The 17,149-nt window shown below is 43.9% G+C and overlaps 1 protein-coding gene across 1 annotated transcript in view; it reads left to right on the top strand.

Moving 5' to 3' along the window:
- The window catches only part of LOC308127758 (voltage-gated inwardly rectifying potassium channel KCNH7-like), a gene marked incomplete at both ends in the record, with an annotated part of 65,377 nt that overhangs the window by 26,840 nt on the left and 21,388 nt on the right, over window positions 1-17,149 (top strand). The window contains 5 exons of the mRNA XM_080493063.1: window positions 5,666-6,145; window positions 7,021-7,041; window positions 9,571-9,594; window positions 10,314-10,528; window positions 16,327-16,752. Of these exons, the coding sequence (XP_080349189.1) occupies window positions 5,666-6,145; window positions 7,021-7,041; window positions 9,571-9,594; window positions 10,314-10,528; window positions 16,327-16,752 (1,166 nt within the window). The remainder of the gene's footprint in view (window positions 1-5,665; window positions 6,146-7,020; window positions 7,042-9,570; window positions 9,595-10,313; window positions 10,529-16,326; window positions 16,753-17,149) is intronic.

Genomic DNA, 17,149 nt, shown 5'->3' with positions numbered 1-17,149 from the left:
TGTTTTATCTTCTTGAGCTATTTCTTAGGGAGAAATTAAGGGTGCTTTTGAAAAGTAGCCTGCTACCCAAGCAGACATGACAGAGAGGCTGAGGAGTTGCAGAAACTTCAACACATGGACACATTGACCACACTTCCCTTAATGGAAGACGGAGACTTCTGTTTTTATGTGACTGATGAGTCTGTAGCTTCTCTTGGGGAGTTGAGCTGAAGGGCAATCCCAACCTCTCAAGTCCGATCTGAATATCTAAGTAGTGTCAATCTGCTCGCGAGGTTCAGATTTGCTTACAAGGTCAAGTCCCAGTGTTGGACACTTCCTCTGCGTCTGTCCACTCTGCCGCTACAGCAGCGAGTCGGCACTTCTTGGCCTCGCTCCTCCCGGTGAAACCTGCGAGTGCACCAGCAGCAGACGGACAGAGGTCACAAATCACCAATAACTCTGCATAATTCACAGGAAGATCCCCGCTGAAGACACTGCTACAGATGTGAATGGAAGTGGCCGGAACCTGTTGTGTTACTATTCCGAGGCGGCGCTGTGTGCAGGAGGTGTGACACCGGAGAGCTGATCTGTGTGTTGCTTTATTCCCGCGCCCTCCGGGGAATGCATTAGACGCTGCTTATCAGTTGTCATTCCGGGAGCATCCGTCTCTTCTCAATCCATCTTCTCTCGTGCAAAAGCGTGTGCTCGTGTGCCGTGTCGTAATACAAAACGTCCTCCGACTTGTAAAGCTGAGCATCGGCAGGGAGATAATGAGCCGAAATCAGAAGCATGAGCGGTTCGTTTAGCGTGTGAGTTAAGATGTGATACTGAGACCGTTTGAAATCAGGCGGTTTGGGATGTTTCTGACCCTTCTCTGGAAATGAACAAGCAGAAGAGTCGATGAGCATTCTTTACTTGCCTATACGTCCATCATTTTGGTTTCATTTTGTTTGACTCCAGACTCATTCCAACAAAAGTTCTGAACAAAAGATGACATCTCGGCATTATTTTTATGTCAACATCTTTTTCAATCTTTTGAACTTATTGTCAATTTGTTGCTTTGATTTTTACGATATTCTTCACATTTTCTCAATCCTTAATGTTTTATTTGTACTTTATTAGACACTGTAGACTTTAGACCAAAATGTTTCAACCTCATAAGCGACAGCTTTATGATTTGTAGATATTTTGAATCTTTCTCTCGACATCATATCGTAATCCTCAATATTTCAAAGTTGGTTTTTACAGTTTCTCCAATTTTCAGCTCGACTGTCGACATGAGTCTTGTCATTTCCAGTACAGGTGACATTTTAATGACATGACATCTTGAGTCTTGACATTTCATTGTTTTTGCCAATGAACTGTTGTTATTGTTGATATGTTGACCTTAACATGGTGGCGCCGTGCTTGGTACTCAGATGTCAGAGAAGATGTCACTTTCTAAATATACGTATGATTTTAATCCAAAAAATAGAAAAGACAGTGTTGGGACCAATAATAGTTAACCCTGACCCCAAATGAATTCTAATTAATTCCTGAGGAGCTGCTGAATATCTTGTGGGGTATTTTCATGGGTAAACTGAGCTGTTGCTCGCCTCTTTAATCCCGGTGTGGGATTGCCCACCAGTGACATAGTTAGAATGATCTCGTCTCGTCTCAGTGAATGGGGCCCCAGACAAAATTCTCTTTATTTCTTCATTTTACTCACAAGGTCTTATCTCCTACAAATCATTGATCAGTGATTCATTGTGCTGAAACTTTCTCATGACATTGAAACTCAAAATATGAGTATGACTTTGGTTTTTAATCAATAGTCTCCATTTGTTGGGTCCCACCTTTGACCTGTTGGGTGCTCAAACTTACTAAAACCGTCCAGCTAATATACGATGATTAAATAGTAATTTAAGGGTGTAAAAGCTGGAGACGTTATGCAGTAATTTACGACTGAAATACCAGTGTTTTCTAACCTGGTACTTACTTTTCTCCTCATGTTTTCATCCTGATAATAAGGCTTTCCTCTATTGTTTTCACCTTTGTATTGAACCCACAGTTTGACGTCCAGGTGAAGACAGCCCGTGTAGTGAATAATGCCACTGTAATTTCCTTTTCAGATTCGAAATAGAATTTGGTAGAGACCTTATGTTCCGGTTCATCAAGCTCCTGCAGCGAAAACCGCTCATTTCTAAACACCAGAGAGGACCCGCCGTCGTTCACTGGGAGAGTGAAATTGCTTTGGTTTTTCTTTCACCTGCAGCAGGGATGCAGTAGAACAATGAAAATGTCCAACAACAACCTCACAAACAGTTCACCGTTTTCCTAATGCAGCTAATGGAGCGACGCCCAGCAGTGAGCAGGGCGCAGTTTATAAAGAAGTGAACATAAAAGCTTCCATCTTAAAGCATGTAAACCTTGTCAACCGTGACTGAACCGTGAACCCCGCTTCGTAAAAGACTTGCAGGAGAGAAGTGTAAGATAAAATTGTTCTTCCTTCAAAAGTCGTCATAATAGTAAGTGGTAGGAATGACATCATAACGCACATGACTTGGTTAGTTGCTGTATTTGTCACTTCCTTTGGGACGTTTCCACGGGAACGTATATACATTGTTCATGTGAAGTTTTCCTTATAAGCACTTCTTTCTGAATCAAATGGTTTTCCTCAGAAGATTTGTGAGTACAAAATTAGATTTGAAGAACAGTTTAACTGTAATATCTCCCACTTTAAACTGATTGTAAAGTTCATTATTGGATTTGGTTTTAAAAATCAATAGTGATGTGCGCGGCTCAGTCTGAATGTGGCTTCCACCGACCGTCAGGATGGGACAAATCAGCCATTCCGATGTTAGATTTCTACTTAAAAACACATGTTATCCTCTCTAATTGTCACCCCGAGGTGCTGCCACTCTCTGCTAACAGCTGCCTAATGAGGAAAAAAGAAAAACACCATAAAAATCAGAAACTAAGTACGAGCAGCTCCGGCTCATTGCAATCATCCACTCATTACTCCTTCTAATAAACGAGTGAGGACACAGCGGAAATACCCGCCTTATTCTCCAGAGCTGGTGCATAATCGGAGGTCTGGGAGCGCAGGTAAACAGCCCTGGAGGTGAGAGAACGGAGCATGCAAATCCACTCATGAGTGCGTTAGCCGATAGCGCCGCGCTTTTATCCTTGTTCATGTTTAACGTCAGCAAAAAATAAATAAATGAAAAAAAAAAATCCGGAATGAAAAAGTCACAAGAAGCACAACAAGCCCCCCTGACATGTGAATCACACTCACCTTCCACAGACATTTCTCTCCCCTTCGTGAGGATCTGAAGCCCTAATTAATATTCAATGCAAATAATACCACCTTGTATCATAGCAACAAGGGCCGGTGTGCGTCCAGTGGCTGTGCAGAGCCGCTGCTGGGAAGGAGAGCTTTGCTACGAGGGCACGGGAAGCCTTCTCCAGTCTCCCTGTTAACTACAGCCACACACACACACGCACACACACACACACACACACACACACACACACACACACACACACACACACACACACACACACACACACACACACACACACACTCCATGACTGAATTATGAGCTAATTAAAAGATTTGTGGGCTATAATGTATGCTTATCCTCCAGGCACCGTAATTAGGCGCCGTGCTCCGAGCTCGTGCCGCCATTCATTATTGTGTGAAGGTGTCAATTCTTTAACAGTGGCGGCCCACGATTGACTGCACCATTACGCGGTAAAAATGTCAGAGTTGTCATGTCACCGCGGCGGGATCGCAGGGAAAAGGGCGGGAATTGATTGTTCGAGATGAGCCCGAGTGATGGATCGGACGCCGCCTTTTGATCGTCACTTTTAGCCGTCACAGTGGGGATGGAACGGACTTTGTTTGTGGCGGCTGCACAGACGAGCGTGCCGACTCAACAGAATTTCATCTGGGCGATGGATGAAGGCTTGTTTAGTCGCACTGCGGTGCTGTTGTGAGCTTCGCACCCCGCTCTCAGCCACCAAATTGAATGCAAATGATTGTTTCTGACGTCGTCGGAGACTTAATTTAAACACGCCACGCTGACCCAAACACACTCAGCATTGTGTCTAAAATTAGTCTCTCTCTCTCTCTCCCTCCCTCTCTCTCTCTCCTTCCTGTCAGTCTTCCTCCAGTAAAAGGAGCGTCGAGGAAGATAAAGACGCAGGCTTCTGAAGCTCAAACTCTCCCTCTGTTTTTTAATTTACCACGTTTTGTGTGGCTGAGCACGTCTTTAACGATTTCGCTCTTTGCAGATAGCGGGGAGAGTGCAGCTCAGAATTACTGGCACCGCTGGAGTAGACAGAAGAATTTTGCTCACAAATTGCCAATTTCGTATAATTAGAATGCAAAAGAAAAAGTTGGAAGATGGATCTCGATCAGGATTCATTCCTGTCCACTTTAAAACACTCCCATGGGTCACTCAAGCCGGGTTTTCTGACTCTGCTTAGAAGCTTTCTCACTTAAACACCTTGGTTTCTGCACCATGCAGCCTCAGCAGGGTTTTTTTTTTATTTATTTCTTTTTCCCCTAAAGAAGAGTATTTATTTAATCATCAGCTTCCTCTCTGCTCCGCACCATTTCCAAGGCACTCGCTTGTCACTGTGCGCTTGTGGCAGCATCCCGACGTGTACGACATATGTTCAGGCAGCTAAATGATTCACAACATGAAGGCTACAGTTTGCCATCTACATGTGACATCCTGTGAGCGTGACATGTTTGCACATAACATGCGATGCCAATGCACGAGTATTTGCGAATTGTGTATGTGCTGAACGTCAACCACGTGATGTTTCTCAGCCCTTTCCTGCATCGCACTAACTTATGCGACAGAGTTGCATATTATAATAATCTGCGCATTTCTCCTCGGGAGCTATTAATCACTCATTTACTGGACCAATTCTTCCACATAGCTCTACAGTTATAGTATTTCAGCAAATGTTCTCGGCTCTCTGAATAATTGAAGGAAACTGAAGATTGAACAGATGCCCGAGGCAGAGCAGGCATTTGTTTTGATCCACTAGGATTTTTTTTTTCTAATTAATGTTTTATTTTTTTAAAGATAGCTGCTCTGTGCTTTTTCAGCACTGTTGGTGAGTTAGTGCGAGACATCCAGCAGGGATGCTGAAGACTACCAGCCAGATCTGTTACAAACACAATGAAAACACAGCGCGAGGTCAGGAGGGGGCTGTGTCGATCCCACTGACTCATTAAAACTCATTTTGCTTTAACAACTCGTAATCTTCACTAGAAGTTCCCCACTGCCTCACAATTCATCAGTGATGTTTCAATAAGAGGCTTCAGAGAGGGATTTGCTGTGAACGTTCAATTTCTTTTTACTTAACCGTGTCTCCGGGTATGCAGACGATGGTGTAGTAATCGGTGGTAAAAAGTACTGTATGCTTTGTTGAAGAAAAACTCTTCAATTTTAAAGAGTGATTTGGGAACTAGTGGATAAGTCTTTGTTGTTGTTGTTGTTACTGTATTAAAAACTCGTTATGATGGAATTGCTGCACCGAAACATGAAATAAATGATAAGTGGAATTCAACAGGACACCAACACCTGCTTAATTTGCTTTTCCTTGCCTTCTTTCTTATGAGTGTTGATGTTCGGTCGGTAGTGACTCTTCCTGACAGTTTTCCTCCCTCTTCTTCCTCCATCAGGAAAAGGAAGATTCTTCCGCTTCCGCTTCCCGGCTCTACCTCTCCTGGGCATCAGCAAGCAGTCCCTGCCCCAGGAGGACCCCGATGCCGTCATGGTGGACTCCCCTCGCCACAGCGACGGCTCGGTGGCCACGCGAGACTACCAGCTCCCCACCACCCGCGAGAGCTGCAGCCCCTCCTACGCCAACGACACCCGCGCCCTCATCGGCCCCAGCCACTGCTCCACCCCCGTGTCGGGGCCTCTGGACCACTCGTCACCCAAAGGCCCGTGGGACCGGGCGTACCCGGAGCAGGCGGTGGTCGCACAGACGCAGCAGAGCCAGGAGGACACGCTGGTAACGGCGCCGTCGATCCCCGGCCTCACGCCGACCGCCTCCAGGGAGAGCATGTGCAGCATCCGCAGAGCTTCTTCCGTACACGACATGGAAGGCTTCGGGTGCAACTCCAAGATGCCGTTCAGGGATCGACACGCCAGTGAAGGTAGGTGACGTCACTCAGGATATGAATTTTTCACAATTGTGTTGATATCTAATGCGAATGGGGCGGCACATCGTCGATAACTTATCAGAATCGCAAGCTCAACATGAACAATGCGTGTGCTACAGATTGAAAGTAATGGAATATTGTGATCTACCATGATTATCATGATCTACCAAGTTTTAACCAGTTGACAGCCTAACTATTTCGTACCTGGAGGCCACGGGACAGAATCACAAAGTCACAAGCAATGGGGATGGAAAACACGGCGCACTCACACAGCTGGAATAAAAATGATGGCGAAAACAAGAGCACTAAGACAAATACATTACCATCGTCTGCATAAGTGTTTGTATCTTAGATCATATCTTGATTGCAGGATTCCACAACATTATTGTATATTTCACCTGATCTGCGGCAGTCAATGCAAAGTTATTACTCAGCAAATAAAACATCGATCATCATGAGGGTATTTATTGATGAAGTGAAATGGGAGAAATGTGATGAGCCAGCCTCTTAATCACTATTATAGTGAGTCACAATCCAAACTCTGTGCGATGGATCTTCCTTGGAGTCCAGATCGCTCATTAGCCTTTTGGCCCTCGTTTGGTTGGAGGGAAAAGTGCCCCAGACTGGCCTCGTTTCCTCCCGGCCAATCAGTCCTCCCCAGTCTCCTTATCTCCACTCCTCATTCAAACAGCTCCCCATGGCTGACACAGTAATACGTCTCCTTCACTGTAATGAATTGTTCACGGGGACACTAGTGGGGGTTTAATGCCAGACCCCATTAATCACCATAGGAAAGAAGGAAAAAAAAGAAATTCCTTTCTCATCTGCACTCCTCCCCCCTTTTCTCTCTCCCGCTGCTGCCATCACAGACAATGGTCGCAATATCAAAGGTAACCAAGATGCAGTGCGCTGCATCCTCATCTCGCATGTATCCTGGATGTGTGGCGCTCAGAGCCTGCTTGCTGCATGTGTTTCCCACACGGGATGTATGTTGAATGCCTTAATGGATTGACTTGACGCGTGTGTTTGTGAGTTTTCTCGCGCCGGAGCCCACGTGGAAAGACTGGCACAGCACTAAATGCCTGCGTCTGGGTGTGCACGACCCGCCTGACCCGGACCGGTCGCCCAGGGGAAGGCTCTGCTATAAACAAGAACAAAGACACCACACTGACCTCTGCACGCGCCTGCATGAAGCAACACTTTAAATCTCCTCCACTGCCTGTTTTCATTGAAGAAAATCAATGAAGCCACACAAAATGAAGCCTCCTACTGTCTGTAACCTCAGTTTTCTTCTGCGCAACCTCTGGATCCCTGCTGCCATGTCTAAGTGAATGAAAAGACGCCATTCAAATGCTTGTTTTTCTCCCTGATGGGATACAGTAGAAGCACAGCAGTGCTCATGCTGCATGCAGTTTGTAATATAAGTACTTACTCTTTTCCTACTTCTTGCTTTGATTTTTGACACGTTGAGATCCAACAACGTGTATTTGACGTCTTCATTTTGTCTAACGGAGCCGCCACGATTCTTTATGCTATAGTAGCTATGCTTACATTGACACTAAACGACTATATCAGGATAAAAAAAGCCACTTTAATGCCTCTGTTAGTGGGAGGGAGCTTTGTGTCTGTGGCACTTTGTTTCCTGGGGTGCGAGTCGTCACTTTCTGCCTCTGGTTCTGAAGCTGCCTCTGCTGCTGAAGGCCTTGTTGATGCCTCTGGTGTTGCGTCCCTCTCTGGTGGCCTTTCGCTGTGGAATTCAGTCGCTGTCTCGAGAAGTGGAGGACACCTTCCTGCCTCTGTTACACTGGTAGATCCTCTGATTCCTTCTGTACTGGATGTCTTTGGTACCACAACTGCATTACTGTGGGTGGCAGTCCAAGTCCAAGATCCAAGCTGTGTCTTCCACTGGGATCCGTCTTTGCTTGGTGGGGTTCTGGGAGTCACTTTACTGCTTCTGATTCTGGATGTAACGTCCTCTGTCAATGGAAGCCACTGGTTGTCTTGGTACTGAAAACTGCTTTATTGTCTTTGGTACCAGATGCAACGTTGCTGTATCTGATTCTGGAAGCTCTCTTTCCATCTCTGGCACTAGAAGTTGTTTTCGATGGTACTGGCAACCTTGTTGCCGTCTCTGGCAATGCAGCCGCCTCTCCCTCACATTGAATGGAAGATATTAGTGGGTTGTAGCCCTTAAGGCTATTGTGCTGCCTCCAGCTGATGCAGCATTGGCATCTCTGGTTCTGTAAGCAGCAGAAAACCCTAACAAAATGAAAATAGATTGATTTTTCATTTCCAAACAATCCTGTAAAAACATTGTCTCACAGTTTGTCCCTTTTTCCTCCTTTCTTCTTCAACTACCGTTGCCTATTTTGAAGCTAGTCTTTCAATGAATTATATCAGGAAGGGCTTCATTATTTAAGGCACGACAAAACAAATGGAAGAAACAGTGGCAAGTAATTGGATTATTATAAAGAAATCATGAATATCGTGTAACCTTTGGCCTGTAATGGTATAAATGTGCCTCCTGTAGTCATGTTTGATTTAAGATTTAAACAACTCATCATTATGATTATTATTAGGATGCTTATTAGGCGGCTGTGGTGCGCGTAAAGTGGAGATGTGCGTGCACTGAATTAGATGCATGACATGTGAGGAAGCAGCAGAAATTAAGTAATTGTCGGCATTTAATAGTGATATTCTTGCATGTTGTTCCACAGACCACCTTAGTTCCATTCTCTCTTTGTATTGGTAATTATTGAAACATGGCCACGATTCAAACGCTACCTTCACAGGAGAAGAAAAAATATAAGAATCCATGAAATCCATGAAATAATCTCACTGACAGTTAAACCAAATGTTTTATTGATCAGACCTGTTATAAATTCATGTATATTTATTTGTCTTTTGATAGTTTACATTTCAGGCCGTGTAAGTTTATTAAAATGTTCCTAGTTTTATTTTATTTAAATTTTTTATTACAATTTTCATCTTCTGTGAGATTATTTGTATTTTATTCATAAAACAATTTATCATCTATCATTTAGCATCTATGAAACTACTTTTTTTACAATTTTTTTTATAAGTATAAGGTCATTTTATATTATATCTATTTATTTTCAGTCCACAGTTGTTTGTCAGTTCATTTGAGCTTTGATTCCTTGTATACAAATATATTTATTAATTATATCCATTAATTCCATTGCCATTTTTCTCATTTTATTTGATTTATTTCATCATGTGATAACATTTCACCACAGTTCGCACACTGTCTTCTTTGGGAAAAGCAGCTCGGTGTCCATGTAAGCGCAGCTACTGTTGTTTGTATTCCTGACTACTGACGCTCTAATCCCGGCACCCCCTCCATAATCCCACTCTCCCCTTTCCCTCCTGTTTCTTCTTCTTCTCTCCTGGTTTGCCAGTGTCTCGCTCCTGGATGGCTGTGGGTATGGCTTTGGCTTTTTTACTTTTTCTTTTCAGCTCCTTTTTTTGTCTGACCGCTCTGATGTTTCCTGACTGTGGCATGTCCTGACGCTGTGCATGCAAACCAAAACTCTTCATCCTCAGCTGTCTGTTTCCCCGTCCGTCACTTTTACTCACCGTTCTGTCCAGAGAGGGTTGTGGGCGATGAACTCAACCCGATTCAGCAATCGTCTGTTTTCCACTTTGGCGTCACGTGTTTCTCAATGCATCCACGAGATAGCAGAAAGCTAACAGGCTAAGTTGTTATTTAGTTGAGCGTACGATGAGGGAACGTTTTGACGGTCGCAGCAACACTGTGAAGTCGCATTCTTTGACCGTGCATCGAGTCATTCTTTTCTGTCACCAGCAGTGTTCTCCATTATCCTTTAATGAGAAACTTTGAAAGGCCCGTTCATCCTAGACGGGTCAATCAGAGGCTGGACAGTTTGTATTTCAGTATCTGTTGTATCCTCGGTGTTGTGTTGTGTTTTGGTTGAACCCATTCTAGACGTGTGGGTCACCCCATGCTCACCACCCATGTCGCGGCAATCACAGATGAACACTACACTGTTCTCCAATGTTCACAACTCACAGCATCTGTACGGATCAACAACAGCCCACTGTCACCCCCCCCCCCCCCCCCCCCCCCAATAACCACATACCAGCACTGAGTGATGACATCTGCCTCTGCCTTGTTCATCAGGGCCGCTGAGCCAGATCAAGTCCAGCCTTCTCGGCTCCACGTCCGACTCCAACCTCAACAGGTACAGCACCATCAACAAGATCCCGCTCATCACGCTCAACTTCTCCGAGGCCAACAATGACAAGAAGTGCCCGTCACCCCCCTCGTCCGAGAAGACCATCATCGCCCCGAAAGTCAAAGACCGAACGCACAACGTCACGGACAAGGTCACACAGGTAAGAGTTCCTCGAACCCCGTTTAGATGGTTCTCGCAATGAGCACCGTCGAGGTTCTAACTCTTAATTAAGGATCTAAGATAAACCTTGGTAATAGATGCATGGGCTTGTTGCCTCATTCATTCATAAATGTTTTGAAAATGTACTTTTCCCTTTAAAATCCAGGCGTACTTACATTTTGTTGCTTCGTTTATTTCTAGGTAGAAAGATAAAAAAGAACCCAGGACTGAAAATAGTTGCTGTGTAACAAAGAAACTCTTTCTGTGTCTGAAATGAATAATAATCTTCTGTTCTCAAGTACAAATCAACTGTATTTGATTTAAATGGTAATAAATGTGACCTCAATGCCTAATGCTGCCTCCTTATAATGCAGTTTTTAGGCCCTAAAGTCTCACCATCAATACAACATTTGAAGCCATCAAACGATAAGTACTGAAAAATTTGTTGTTTTATTTATCTTATGAATACATATTTTTATATTAGCTAATGTCTGATGGCACCATCGTGACATTGGAATAAAATCCCAACAGCAGCAACACAAATCTCACTTTGCACTTCCAGTTTGAACCGTATGGCAGAACAAGGCTGTACGTTTGTAGAAGATCGATGAAGCGACTGATGGCGCCTCCTAAAATTAGAGCACAGATGAAAGCCCTCAAGGGCTGAACGTTCTTTACGTCTTCAGCTATTAATAATGTATTTGTTGACAGTCTGAGGTGCAGACAGAAGCAGGGAGACGTGTGGAGTGCAGTCATTGGTCAATCACATGGAGACTTGCCCCGGCTGGGCAGTCGATGGAGTCGCTGGGTCCTCTTGACACGTCGCGCTGCTCTCCCAGAGCTCCGCCATGATTAATTGAAGCTCGGCGGCAGATGTGTCTTTCACCTGATAATCAGGGATCCTCTTACAGCTTCCAGACAGCGTTCAGAGTAGGCCGGGATTCTAGAGTTACCTGCAAGGTTAGAGGTCATCCTCACCTTCCCTGCTCATAAGTACAATGGGGTCTGTACTGTATTCGGAGCGGTGGATTGAAGCTCCGTCCGCCTCTGATCAGGTCTCAGTTTTGCATTTTGCCCATTAACGGTGTAATAGATAGAGGGCACCGAAATTGTTGGCACTCAGAGGCACTGAGCGGAGCAATTCACTCAGAACTGAAGCCAGATGAAGTGTGAAAGGACTTTTTAAAGGTAGTTTTACTGCTACATTACAGTAAACTTATGGTCTCAGCGCTGACTGAATTTTATCTGAAATTGTCTCATGTCTCAAATATCACTGTTTAAAAGCAAATCTCAATTTCCCCCAAATAAATGCCCCTGAGAAACAGAAGCTGGTCAATTTCTGTAAGGCAGGAAGATCTTTTAGCAGTCTGAAATCGATGGCAGTTCTCATAACTACCAGGTATAAATACACAGATGGCACTGGTTAGATGAGCGTCAAATAGCTTCATTCACTGGTCTCGTGTGGCTGCATGCCAGTGAAAAAAAATAATGTAGCCTTAAATAAACTCCACAGGTAGATATTTTGACAAAACAAAAAAGAAATCACTTTTCACATGAAGGATAAACATCTTCAGTAAATTCTGGTTGATTTAACGGCCAAGTATTGGTGAAAATCCGACAAATGAATGCCGGTCTCAAGCAGATATTGATTGCTCTGAAGTTCAATAGGTGGCTGTACGTCTATTTTGCTGATGAATTTTGACAGTATGTTTTTAACAGTCATTCATACTCAATTTAAATCACTTTGAGTAACCGTTCAAAGTTTAGCAAACACTAAGTTTGAATTAGTGGCTTCTGAACAACAATGCTGATTACCGGTGTGCCGCAGGAACATAAGATCCAACAATAAACAACAATAAACATTCCCCAATGGACTGACCCTGTATTACCACACATCTCAAATAGACGCCAGTCAACTTAATTCACCAGCTGTGGTTGCAATAAGTACCTATTTGGAGTAAATATATATTTTTTCCCCTGGCATTTAGTTAAAATGACGTGTCAGCAGGGTTGAATTCAGTGACTAAAGCAGGTAAAACAATCATCACCAGCAGCAGTCTACCAGAATCACAGTCCTTCTGTTCAGTTAGCACTCACCCCCTTAAACTCTGAACTCCCTCTCATCCTCCTGCCACCGTCTTCATTAACCTTTTGCTGGCTGTGTTGTCACAGTGTTATCTTCTCTTTCCCAAGTGGAACAATAATTGGCCTGTCTGGAAGTTAGCTGTCAAATTAAATCCATGTTTCTGTGGACTCACTGGAAGCCGCCCCACCCCCGCCACCACCACCACCCCCACCAGCCCCAGCTTCTTCTGTAACGGAGCATATGGCGCTCTGCACACACTGCCATTTCCGTGCGCCGCTTATACGACACTGTTCGGCATTAAAATGATCATAGCAGCAAATAGATGCAGAAAGCGTAAAGGAGATGAGACGATATTTCTCAGTAAACAATCCTCTAAGACACCTGACTGTGAAAACCACCCCAGCAGATGTCTGGAAAGGAACCCTGAGCTGCGCGGAGATGGTTTGAAGCGGGGATCAAGGCTCGTGAACGCTCGCCGCTGCCCTGGACTGCCTCACAGTTTCCACGGGCAGATGGAGGGTTCAGCCAGGAAGCTGCTCAAGTCACAAACTTGGAACTCGCCTCCTGTTTGTGACATTCCGGGCGTTTTTGCCCAACGCCAGCCTCAGATATCCGAGAGTGACCGTCAGCGTCTCGGGGTTGACTTGTTTGGCCCGTCTGAAGGAGAACGTGGAGCCGGCCTCGGTGATTGGCCGCGGAAACATGAAACAACACTCAGCTCTTATAAATAATACCAAAAGAACCAGAGAAGGGGAGAACGCCCAGGCTCATTTGCATACGTCTGAACCCAAAGCCAGACGCATGAAGAGCTTTCCATTATCCCACCAGAGTTCATTTGCACCAAGTGCACATAGCTACAGTACGCAGGTTAAATAATTAAGATGGGATCTTTTATTTAGACACAGATTGGCTTCAAGACGTTAATCTAGAACCGTCACTCTGCCAACTGAGCCCTCACGGGCTTCCCAGCAGGCCGAGGGGTGAAGGATCCACGTTTGCTGGGAGCTGCTGGTGTTTATTCTTAATGTTTGCCCAGGACCGGTAATCTCAACCTTTATTGTTGAGTTACATCTTTTGTCGCCATTTTTTATTGAATTCAGGGAAAGATAACGTCATTCTGAAATGATGGATCCATTTCTAACCACTGCTGATATAAGAGCAGGACGCTCCAGCCCAGTTCAACCTGTGTCAGTCCAAGCAGGATGTTTACCTTCGACACCGTTACTGGCAGCTTGTATTTAATTCATGAGTCCTACGTCATCCACCCCACAAAAACGGAGCTTCCTGTTAAGCTCCGACTCTCCACAGTGTCGGTAATATTAATCTCAAGTCCACAAAACACTATTTGATAAAGGACCTATCAGAGAAATGATGAAGCTGCTTCACGCTGCTGAAATTCTTCCTGATTGTCCAGTTGACCTCTGATTTCAGTAAATGAATATGATTCTTTTGAGGTCTGGCCTTTTAAAAGTTTTTTACCAATCTGTCTGTCTATTGTGAACCTTAGTAGAGCTGCTGTCCAAGGTTCTTATGGGTAAAAACATCACAGTGATAGATGTCCATATGTCATCCTGGACCTGGGAAGATACAGTATTTGGTGTTTTATCTTTTGATATTGTATTTATTTAAATCACCACTGAACTTCTTCACCTCCATATAGAAGAGTCAAGAAAAGACATGTTCTCACAGGGAAAAAGAGACTTTCCTCTTTAAGCCCAAGTTCCTTGGATACAAGACCAAACTTTTTCCAATCGTACTAATTTTAGCTCCAACAGATCACACATCGTGTGTCCCGTCACTGTGACGACCGTGTACAGTGTGGTATGCATGCATGCGATAGATTGTCAGGTTGGTGGATGGAAGAGCACATTTATTTCACCTTTTGGTCTCAGGTCTTTTCCAGATGTTGTCAAAGTCCTTGACCTTCCATTGTGGGAGGAGCTTGTAATGATAATTTATCCTCCTGGGCCCTGAATCTGCCCTCTGAACCACACGGGATAGAAAGACCACAAACGAAGCGATAAAGCAGTAAAACATGCCAGAATCCAGCCATCGTGTCTCTGTTTCATTTAGTGGCTGGTTTGCTCTTCCCTTCTTCTCATCTACTCGTCTTGCCTCTTTTCCTTTGCGTTTCCGCTTAAAGTTCTTATACTGAAGAATAAAAAAAAAAAAGGCGCTGCCTGAAAATTCAAGTGTGGAACACTTGAACAGATCTGTCTGCCTGCACCTATAATTACCTCCAAGTTATTGAGACTCTCGTCCTAAATGGTGCGTGACGCCGCTGTAATATTGATGGTAAAAGCTATTAGGGCATATATGGTATCTGCAATAACAGAGACAACGATAGTGGCAGGTAGGCTCAATGGGACGGATGATGCCTCCATTCTCCATGCAGCAGTAGACATTTCATACATCTTTAATTTCATCGTCCCGTGTTTGTTCATTTCCTGTTCCCATGAGCAGTTAAAACATTTTCCCGTCTCGCAATAAAACCTCTGATTCCCGTTAGAATCTTGAACTTTAATCCACTTATGAACTGACGAGCGGAAAGCCGACTGGACCAAGAGATTTTATTGTTGTTTTTCCTCTAAATATGTTGCTGCTTTGACATTACATGAGAATCACACGTCATCCTTCACTTCACATATGAATAATTAGTTTTTATGAAATCATGCCTCAAGTTATCTGCTCATGCAAAGATTTTCAACTGTACATCTTCATTTATTCTGTGCAGCGTGGAACAATCTGTTAAATCTTTTTAAACTTGAGCTACATGTCCAGAGACGGTGCATGAAAATGTTTTGTTTGGAGCAATTCTGTAAAGACAAGTAGTTCAAATTATTTTATATTCAAAACCACCTTCTCTCATGACAGCTTTCTATATGCAATGCTTTTCCTAAAACCCTCAGCATTAAACCCTAAAGTTCTCGATGTTTCAAAAGTTTGTGGGGAAATTTGTCAAAGATATTATGTTAAAATTGCTGAATGGTTTCCGCACTGCCTTTTACTTGAGCTGAGAAATGTTGAATTTCCAAAGTGACGTCCAATTAAAGAAAAGCTTTGGTGGGAAATCGAGAGTTTCATTCAAGATCTAAAACAGCTGAAACCAGGAGAAACAGCGTGACAAACGTCAAACAGGCAAAACAACAAAAACCTCAAGAAATGGCTAAAATAGGATAAAGTAAAATTACAATAACTGCTAAAAAGCCTAAAATCATTTTAATCAAATCATGAAATAGCCCCAAAAGGTAAAACATTTCAAATAAAAGGTCAAACAGTGAAAAGAAAATGGCTGAAACTATTAAAAATGCAGCTCCAAGTGGGAAAAAAGCTTCAACGTCAGGCAATGGTGAAAAACACCAACTGATAATGGTTGGGGAAGACGTTGGCTGAAACTGCTGGAACCAGTTGAAGTTTCATGATATAATGATAATAATAATAATAATAATAATAATAATAATAATAATAATAATAATAATAATAATAATAATAATAATAGCCAACATGGCTAAATTAATCAGAATGGCTAAAGCAACAACAATGGGAACAAACTGTTGAAACAAAAGGCAAGAAAAGCTAAAACAGCTCAAATGTTATTTGAATGATCCAGAATGATATTAGTGTTCTAATATAACTGAAGACAGTCAAGGAGAGCTTCCATGTTTCCAACATCTTCTCAGTAAAACCGGTTCTGTTGGGAACTTCTTCTTCAGGTTCTTTCTTTGGGCGCCGACGTTCTGCCCGAGTACAAGCTCCAGACGCCTCGCATGGACAAGTGGACCATCCTCCACTACAGCCCCTTCAAGGCGGTGTGGGACTGGCTCATCCTGCTGCTGGTCATCTACACCGCCATCTTCACGCCGTACTCCGCCGCCTTCCTGCTCAACGACATCGAGGAGCAGCGGCGGCGGGAGTGCGGCTACTCGTGCTCGCCGCTCAACGTGGTGGACCTGATCGTGGACATCATGTTCATCGTGGACATCCTCATCAACTTCAGGACCACCTACGTGAACGCCAACGAGGAGGTGGTGAGCCACCCGGCCAAGATCGCCATCCACTACTTCAAAGGCTGGTTCCTCATCGACATGGTGGCCGCCATCCCGTTCGACCTGCTCATCTTCGGTTCGGGATCTGACGAGGTAAGACGGGCGCTCATCGTTCTTGTTTCTTTAAAATCTACACCTGGTCTGAAGAGAAGCAGACTGTTTCTACTGGAAACAACTTCCCTTATCATGGCCACCACGTAAACACTTCCAGGGGTTAAGGACAAGTGGATAGGAAAGGATATAGGAGGGACTATTCGGAGGACTCTCTACATTAGATTAAGACTCTTGAACCCAAGATTGGATCCTTCAAAATAAATGTAAACTTTGCTGTTCTCATCAAACCACACCATGATACAACATAAAACGTTTGTTAAGAAACAAACACGGCTCCTCTCAGGCAGATCCAGGCTCTTTTCATGGTTCTTTAAAAACCATGAAGGGTTAATTCAGAAATCTGCAGAGAGCCACGCGTCATGTCGTGAGCTGACAG

Source organism: Lipophrys pholis, assembly GCF_963383615.2.
Source record: "Lipophrys pholis genome assembly, chromosome: 23".
NCBI lineage: Eukaryota > Metazoa > Chordata > Actinopteri > Blenniiformes > Blenniidae > Lipophrys > Lipophrys pholis.
The sequence above is the reverse complement of the archived record's forward strand: the minus strand, read 5'-3'. Positions and strand labels throughout refer to the sequence as shown.